The sequence below is a fragment of the Nelumbo nucifera genome, chromosome 3 (genome assembly GCF_055504915.1).
Source record: "Nelumbo nucifera cultivar China Antique chromosome 3, China Antique-T2T, whole genome shotgun sequence".
Classification (NCBI taxonomy): domain Eukaryota; kingdom Viridiplantae; phylum Streptophyta; class Magnoliopsida; order Proteales; family Nelumbonaceae; genus Nelumbo; species Nelumbo nucifera.
The window spans coordinates 8,050,003-8,059,532 of NC_142651.1; the positions used below are offsets into that span (position 1 = coordinate 8,050,003).

Below are 9,530 nucleotides of genomic sequence, written 5' to 3' on the forward strand. Positions count from 1 at the left end.
AATCAGTAATATGATATATCCAAAGATGAGTTAATTATGCTTTAAAACTTTAGGAATACGATTTTTGTTTTCTGATGTACTGAGACATTCAACATACATGACATGCTCAAAGTTGTTGCACATGGAATTTTGACCCACTAAAACTACTGGCATTGCCAAAATGTACTTTGTTGAGTAAAAAAGGCATATGAAGTGGAAAGAAAGATGAGTAATTTTCCTTGAAATAATTACAACATAATTGTGCCGTTTCCACTTGCCTTGTATTGCAGAACAAAGCTCTGGCTTATAGCATATACTGTGAGGGATCAAGAAATGAGTGAAATACCGATGTTTAGGTTAAGAAACATGTTCCACCTATACTCCAGCATCAACATCAGCAGCGCCGGATTCTGCATTCAACTTTGAGTAGTTAGGTATCCAAAATGTAAGAGCAGTGGATGCAGCAACGAACATGGCTCTGCGGGGAGCCCACTTCAGGCAACTTGATACACCAATATGACTATTCCAGCATGCAACCTGTAAGAGGAATCAATTAATGACCACATCCCCATCCACTATACTTGGTTTAAAAATGTGGCTGAAACAAGTAGATTCAACACTTGAAGAGATCCTTATCCCTTGTCAAATTCAAGCAATCCATCTTAATGAAAACACTATGTAATAACGGTGTCAGTACCAACAATTATAGGTAAAGAATAGGGATGGAAGGAGTTAGGCCAGGATTCAGACATCACCAGCAGGTGAAGTTTGTCTACATCAAGAGCTTAAATGGAGGTTGTGTACTATTTTAGATGTAGTGGTGGTTCTGTTTAATGATTCGTTTTCTTTCATTTCTTCATGTGAGAACAAGGGACTAGGATGCCCTTTTCTCTGTAAGACACAGATTTTTTTTTTGGGTGTGAAACAATGTCTCTGACCCATTTTATGTTTTTTTCCATTTCCATGGTCCTGTCACCCTCTCCAGCTCACTCCACACCTCACTTTTTCATGAAGTCAATAAGGTTTAGTTGGAACTAGGTTCAGTATGGTAGTCACGGTTATGATGACATCACACCAAACCTGAGCCATTGCCATCCCTAGCACAGACTAGTCCAATGGTAACAGATAACCCTTTTAGTACAATGGCAGAACAAAGCATATTTTCATTGTTAATGATCCATAATGATTTTTGAAGGTAAACAAAAAATATTTAAAAAAAAAAAACACAAAGTACAAGAAAGGTGACCTGCAGTCATCCGAGAGAAGAAATCAAACGTACAGCTGCCCCAACTGAACTCCACCCCAAGACAACGCAAAAGAAATACTACCCTCTAAAAACCAACTGATACATCTACAAACCCAAATGAGGAAAAAAAACATAAACCAACACCAGACTTCCTACCAGCCATTAACAATCACCACCACCCCCCATAAGAACTCAACTCCATTTTAACTTTATAAGCTACTTGTACAAAAACCTCTCTGCTTCTCTTGGAACATTTCTTTGATTTCATCACCTTCTTGTTAGAACCCATGCGGCCATGCCAAATAAACCCCCCTTTCAGCCTAGAAAAAACTTTCAAGACCTGCACCATTTGAATATTTTTCTGCTTTCTGAAGTATTTTATAGCATTAGGAAGTTCCTCGAGATCCTTAAACTTCTTAGGGCTTGTATTAATTCTCCCCAACTCCAAAACCACATTCTTCTCAAAGATCTGCTCTACCATCTTCTCACCTTCCTCGTTGTCCATATTGTCTGCATCTTCAGCTGATAGAAGTCCCTTGTAAGCTTCCTTCACCCTTACAGTAACACCGTCTTTTTCACTTTTCAAATTAACTTCCACACATCTTTTCAAATTAACTCCCAACTCCATCCCCCACTCTCTTCTTGCCTACCACACGACATCTATGGCTTTCATTTAGTTGACCAGGGCCGTTCACTATCACACCCACCAATGCCATTGATGCTGGATTATCCTTCATCACCCATAATGACCCATACTTGGTATCTGCTAAATAATGTTAACAGCCTACAGTTCTATTCTCTTTTTTTTTGTAATAAAATAAAAATTATTAAAAGGAAAAATGAAATTACAGAGGAGAGTGACCAGAAGTCACTCGAGAGAGTGAGAGAGGAGGAACAAAACAGAACTTCAAGACTCAAAAACAAGTACTCCAAGCCAGCATAGCCTCAAAAAGACCAGCAGAAACCAGAATCCACATAATCACCACAAGACAAAAGCCCCTCAACAGAAAAGGATCCCCAAAACAGCCCAAAGACAACTCAAAACTCAAAGCCAACAAGGACGAAAACCATTTAAAAAAACCCCCACAAACACACATCTAAACTCAAAAATAAACCAAAGCCAAAACCAACTCACAAGCTACAACCTTTGATCCGCTAAAATACTAATATCTTCTTACAGTCTTCTTGGTCTTCAGCAACTTCTTATTTGGTCTAATCCCAAAGAGACTTCCTTTTAGTCTAGCAAAAGCCTTTGGTTCATGACATTTCTATATTTTCTTTGTTTTTTAGGCTGTGTTTGGTTGCAATGCAATTTTATTTGCACTAGTACAAATGCAGGGGAGTACAAATGAAAAAAATGCAAATTCTCGTTTAATTTTGTTATGGGTTTTACTTTATTCTGCTTCATGCCTTAATTTACTTCATTTGTACTGCAATCAAACAAAATAAGTTAAAATTTGAAACAAAAAATAGGTCAGAATTTACATTCAAATCATTTGCACTGCCATAGTTTTGCATCAGTGCAAATTTATTTGCATTGCAACCAAACACACTTAAGTCTTCTATTAGCTGCAACAATCTTCCTGGACTCCAACGAGCAAGAAGATTTCTCATTAATCCTTCCAGCTCCAGGACCGTGCTCTTCTCAAAAAAACTGAGCATCAACCAATGCCTATAGTTCTATTCTCGTGATATCTCTCATATTTACATGAAAGTAAATAATGTAAGCATTTTACCAAAAAAAATAAGAATGTTAATAAATTTCAAAAACTCAACCTATTTCATATTATTATTATTTTTTGATGAGTAACCTATTTCATATTATTGTACAAAATTTACAACACTTGATGAACATTTTGAAGAAATCTCAAACAAAAAAATGGTGTAGGATTGGAAATTTGAAACTTTAACCTTGTTGCACTATAATCACAATAACATATATTTCTTGGATACAGGACCAAAGCAGAACCTTACCTCATTTCTCTTGTTGATGCTCCATGCATGCAAGGTCCCATCTCCTGATCCTGTTAAGGGTAGAGGCAAAATAAGTTTGAAACATGAAGAGAGAGAGAGAGAGAGAGAGAGGATAGAATTAAAAGCTTTACCTGAGACCACATATTGCCCGTCTGGAGTAAATGTTGCCTCTATACTAGTACCTGGAGATGGTTCCAAACTGAAACCACAACGCTGCATTCATGATAAACCAAAAATATAGGTTCAATGAAAATTTTATTTCAATAATATCACAGCCATAGAACATCAAACAACTGTAAGCTGACTCAGAATTACTCTATGGCTTTACCCTTTAACCCAAAACAAAGCACAACATCATCGTCCAAGTGAACTAACCTTCTCTCCTCCATATGCATCAAGAACATATATGTTGTTATTTGTTGTTGTCAAAAGCATAGATTTGCCATCATTGCTGAATTTGATATCACAGACTTCAGCTGTATCTCCACCAACTAAAAAGGTGTCAAATGGACCCTACACGTTGAAGAAAACAATTAAAATCCCCTATAAATGGTACTACATGTCAAGTGTTACATTCATGGTAAAGACCTTATCATAGGAACGTGAATCAAACAATTTAATAGCACCCCCTTCCATTGCGACTGCAAAAACAAGTCCCTGTTGATCATATGCAACAGTAGGCCTACCACGCAAACGCAGGAGTCCCTGAAAACTATAAAAGTAAGCATGAATCACAATTGTGTAATTACATTGTCAATTTGTCAGACAAAAAGGTGTCATTCCTCTCAGTCTTAAATCATTAATTTGCTCAATTAATGGTACAAAATATGGGAAATGCACCCTCACCATTAGGTAGACTAAAGGACAATATACCAACAATTTACAAATAATGCACAGAAAATGGAGTTGGACCCATTAATTGTTGGGATTGACATTAAAAATCTCCTAGAAAGATGTTGATCCATCATCCATCACAGAACATGCTCTCTGCCAATTTACAAATAATGCACAGAAAATGGAGTTGGACCCATTAATTGTTGGGATTGACATTAAAAATCTCCTAGAAAGATGTTGATCCATCATCCATCAGGACGATCCTAAACAGAACATGCTCTCTGCTTTTCTGTAGGGGTGTAACTTGGGTACCCAAGTTGAAGTTTTTACTGCATTGGGCTGGGCCCATTCAAAGCTCAACCCAAGCCCACTGCCCACCCAAGTTGCACCATTACATTTTTGTTCTAGTCATTGTGTACTGATCTGTTATTGCTATGATGTTCTCATTGGTTAAAGACGGATGCCCTAGATTTTTTCACCCCATGGATTTTTAAGAGCTTTAAAAGAAACAATACACCAACCTGGCAGGCATTTACACGAAGATCCCATATTCGGACACTGTGGTCAAGTGAACCTGACATGAAGCTGTCATTAATTGGAGACATACAGAGTGAAACAACTCTACAACCAAAACATAAGAATTATGTTAGAAACTTATAACAAAGTATTAACATATCAAATTAGTACATCCATATAGGCATGTACATATGCGCAAGCAAGACACACATACAGTAAAGACCATCATCATTGCCTTGGTATGTTTTATTTACTACTCAAGATATTTTCCAATTGTCAGCTGAAAACAAATATATGTGTGCATGTGTGTGGAGAGGAGATACAGATGGATGAATGGATGCATTTGGATTAAGGTGGATTTGGAATTAGAGGCCTAATTGGATTTGTCAATTCCAGGAATCTTCAGATTCCAGAGTTTGAGTAATGCTTTTTCAACACCATGAAATCAGTGAAACATGAAAAAGAGGTTGTAAATTCTGCATTTTAGCAGAAATTGAAATAATGCCAGGAGAATGTTATTTCATTTATGCAGAATTGAAATGGAAAAACAATTCAAACCCAAGCTGTTCTATGATCCAAAAGCAGCCTATAAAAGACAGAAGCATTAGAAGAGAGTAGTCATACTGCTACACAGGATAATTATGTATAGTCCTTAAACTTCCTACACCCCATCAAATGTTGCTCTGCACTAAGGTGCAGCAAAGCATTGAAAACTGTTTTTTTTTTGGATTTTTGGGGTGTAATTATAGGGCATTTCCACTTTAAGACATTCTTAGAGGCACAAACGGGCAGAAATTACAAGTATATTCTAGAAGGAGAGGAAGGCCACATCAGCATAGTGGAGCCATTACAAAGACAGCTGGAGTAACTGAATCGAACATTTTTTTTTTTGATAAATAAACTGAATCGAACAAGTTGGCAAGTTGTTATAATTCTGTTGCAAGTCAGTTACATTAGAGGCAAGATGAATATAAAACAGAGGTGTACTTACAATAAAGCATAATAAAGACTCTCTCTCTCTCTCTCTCCACCTTTGTCTTTCCTTATTAGGAGGCTATCCTCCCTCGAAGAGGATCTGAGTTGGGCAGCTACCCAACAGGCACTAGTGAGTATGGTTTGAAGCCAGAAATCTTCCCCTTTAAAAATAATAAGAATCCTAATTACTTCTTTTATTCCTTAGTATTTTCTTTCTAGCTGTCATTGGGATACAAACACATCTTTATGTATCTTACATACAAGGAATCAGAAACACCAACTAAGAGGTGCAAGAATGTCCAATAACATATTCATTCAAATAGGAAAGATATTTAAAGAAAAGTGTCCTACAAGTATAAAGATGTGAATGTGTGTGTTGGAGAGAGAGAATTTGCACAAATAATAGTTGAATCAAAATTCAAGTGATTTTATGTGTATACCAATAGTGATCTATAACACTTTTTACTTTTATTTTTCAACTTGTAATCCACATTGTGGTCACTCAAATGTATCATATTGGAAAATTACTCTCTGAGATGGCTTACAGCATTAACAATATTTGCATGCTACTAACAGGACACGAAAATAATTATAGAAGAAGAACCTCTCTTTGTGCCCTTTGAAGTAGCGGAGGCATCGATTATCATACATGGAAAGATACCGCAAGGACTCTGCAAAGGAGAGGAAATGAAAAGAAGCAAATGCCTTCATCTCTTAAGATGACAACAAAATCACACTATCTAGTCATAAAATTTTCTTTCAGAAACTTACCATCATTGGAATCCATTTTGTATCTTGATGAACAAATAACAGAGCTTGGGTGGTGAGTAAAGCATATACGATCAGCACCATGCTTCTTATGATATGTGGTCTTCAACAACCTGAAGATTATATTCAAACAGTAAAAAGAAGCATGAGAAGAAGGGAAAAGGAAACAATTAGCAACTACTTCAAAATGGCAGACAAGTTGACCACATCTTTGACTATATATAAGTACTCTCAACTGGTAATTGGTAAAGCAAAGGTGTTCTGAAGTTGTCACAATATCTTTATCATATAATACTGATACTTACCTTGGACTCACATCAAGACAACTATACCAAAATTTTAGTCACTTTATTTCTCTCTCTTTCCTCTTGTACGCACTCAACTAGTCACCCAGTAACAAATAAAGAAAACTGTTGACAGGACTTATCCCACTCCAGGCCATTATAAAATCTGGAAGAAGAAAAGGACAGCAAAACACAAAGCAGCCTAGGATCTCTAGGTACCAATATAACTTAAATATTCATTTATTTCACCAAGGCAAACCTAACCGCTAAAACCTTAAAACGTTTGTATGACCACTGCTTTGTATGATGGTAAAACCTCAGGCTGACAAGCATGAGAATGAAATTTCATGTCCAAGGGCAACCAGATTGTGCAAAAAAAAGGAGGCTAGGACCGTACTCAGTCTACTCCCAAGACCCAAGTAGCCAAGACCAGAATTTGAGTGCTGGTGTTTTTCGGAAAAGATAAAAAAAATGATTAAGCTTTGTCCACACAATCATGCTCATGCATAATGCAATCTCTTTTTCCTATTCTTATTCCCACCCCCCTGATCTTTTCCTTTCTTTCATGTGGTAAATTAAACAATATAAGAACAAATTAGAAAGGTTTTCATTTTCTCATGTCAGACATTGAAAATTGATTTTCTTTCCTTTTTTGTTTCTTTCTTAAAATGCACAGAACTCATCATCCACTTGGGTCCTCAACCAAAAAAACACCCTAGTTGATGATCTTGCTAGAGAGGAAGCACTTGGAGATTCTTTGTATTGGGGGTCGCATGCTCCCTCCCAAGACGCACAATTACAGCAGTTCTGTTGTATTTGGGATGGTATATGCAGGGGTGGAGAGTGGCAATAAGGCTAGCTCTCATAAAGAAGAGAAAAAAAAAAAAAAAAAGCGCACGCTAAGCTCAAAAACCATGCAGATCCTACAGTACATATATAAGATTTTTTTTTTAAGTATTTATCAAAAAAAAAGATTTTTTTTTTTGAAAGAAAGTACATATATAAGAATATTATGGTTGTACTGTGATGAATTGCACCTTTTATTTCGATATCCTTCATCCATCAAACTTTGGCAAAAGGATTGCAAAATTCTAAGTTGTAAAGTAAGTATTTATAACCAAAGCTACATGTCAAGTTAAAATCAATAGCCAAACAGGCAGCAAACCATGACCTCACAAAATTTTACAGCATTCCATAAACATACCCAGCCACCTATCAATTAGAAACAACCAAAACAATCTCCATCATTACCAAAACTTAGAACTCAAAACAGCAACTAACTCCCCCCTCTCTACTAGACTAGATCATATCCCCCCCCCCCACACACACACACACAAAAGAGAAAGAAAAGCAGCGCCAGCAGGGCCAATTAAAAGCCTGCTTTTACACATCTAGTATGCTGACAAATATTCCATGATAGTCTACTAACCCAATAACCCATGTATCAAGATGTTTACTTGCAGGCCATTTGAGGACACTGCATTGCAGGTGCATTAAAGACTAATGTCAGTATCACCAATAGGCTGAGATTTGGGAAATTAACTGTTTTTTTATTATACTAGCACACTTACGTAGCATTTGCAATGTCATAGAGCCGCACAGAGTCATCCTCGCTAGCAGTAACCAATAAATCCTTGGTCCGATGAAAATCAATTGAACTTATCTTCCCCACCTGAAAATCAAAATGGTAACTTTGGAGAAATTTAAATGTTGCAATAATAATGTTTACTAACTGGAGAGGATGAGACAATCTTTATCATGATAATCAACAAAATCTTTCTTTTATGGCCCTTTCTTGTCCATTTCTTTTTAACACCCTTTCGATTATAAATTGTTTCCTATCAGTATATATATATATATAAAGAACAAAATATCAAACCATGGCATTCTGAATCAGGTAATTGGTTAGTATAAATGAGGATTCTTGAGTCTAAGGTAGTTAATCTTAGTTTCAATAGTGAATTAGTTTAGCTTGTAGATCAACAGAATTCGGAATATAATTTGTCTGTGCCATTTCAAGTGTTCTTAAGGAGTTATGCACACCAAGCAGTGAATATCAACAAATATACTTCACTTGTCTTTTCAATATTGAATTCGTTTCATTGTAAGACAGATTCCAAAACTTGAAGAATCTACTCTTTATCCTTCTTGAAAAATATATACATATATAAAATTAGAATTGTACAAAAAAAATACACGTGTGCATATAAATAACAAGGAAAATAGAATTAAGCAATAACTTACAAAGTCTGAAAAAACGGCTCCGATCGACATATTATGTACGGTCTCATCGTCCAGTTCTGTTATCGACATCGTCATGGCTGATTTCTGGGAACTACAAAAAGATTAAAATGTATATAAATTAATGAGATTAAAATAAATCAAGTATCAAGTTTTTGCTAGATGGGGAAAACACATAGAAAACTGAAATAGAAAAAAAAAATGTTGTGAATGTAAAATACAGAGGAGAAGATTTATTAGGGTTTAAGAAAAACATATAGTGCTTACTCTGAACGTAATCGGCTAAAAATCTAATTTAAATGCTCACTGTGAATTAAAGTCTCTCAAACGAAATCAAAGGATGAGAGCAGAGCGCTTCGGTGTTTCAAGCGAAGGTCCGAAGGAGCAGAATATTAATCTTCCGTTTCTTCTGCTGCTGGCGGAAGAAGAGAAACGCGGAAAGAAACCATCGAAGTGCATACTGTATAGTGTAGTGCGTACGGTATTATGTGCTTACTCCGTTACCCGGTAACGTAAATTTTAAAATGACAAAAAGACCCTTTATAATCAGATTGGCGCCCAACAGAACCTCTCACCCGTGTATTGGGAGTGTTCTCCATGCACGCTGAGATGTGAATGTAGGGGGTTTGTTGGGGCGTCGGTTCATCATGTGTCAAGCCTCCGTCGAGCAAATTGGACCATATTTGAAATCAAATGAAGAGGAATATGTATAT

At 36.4% G+C, this 9,530-nt stretch overlaps 1 protein-coding gene across 2 annotated transcripts; it reads right to left on the reverse strand.

Moving 5' to 3' along the window:
• Positions 1–16: 16 nt before the first annotated feature.
• Positions 17–9,283, reverse strand: LOC104593120 (Transducin/WD40 repeat-like superfamily protein). 2 transcript variants are annotated; one of them, XM_010252820.3, is made up of 11 exons: positions 9,085–9,283; positions 8,821–8,911; positions 8,148–8,248; positions 6,296–6,405; positions 6,129–6,195; positions 4,555–4,654; positions 3,788–3,904; positions 3,575–3,712; positions 3,331–3,412; positions 3,200–3,249; positions 17–516 (listed from the first exon to the last, which is right to left on the reverse strand). In XM_010252820.3, exons 2-11 carry the CDS (start codon positions 8,893–8,895, stop codon positions 355–357), a joined length of 1,002 nt encoding a protein of 333 aa, XP_010251122.1. In that variant the 5' UTR covers positions 8,896–8,911; positions 9,085–9,283; the 3' UTR covers positions 17–354. The 2 variants fall into 2 exon arrangements, with proteins under 2 accessions (XP_010251122.1, XP_010251123.1); XM_010252821.3 differs by having other exon boundaries at positions 9,125–9,276.
• Positions 9,284–9,530: the final 247 nt, after the last annotated feature.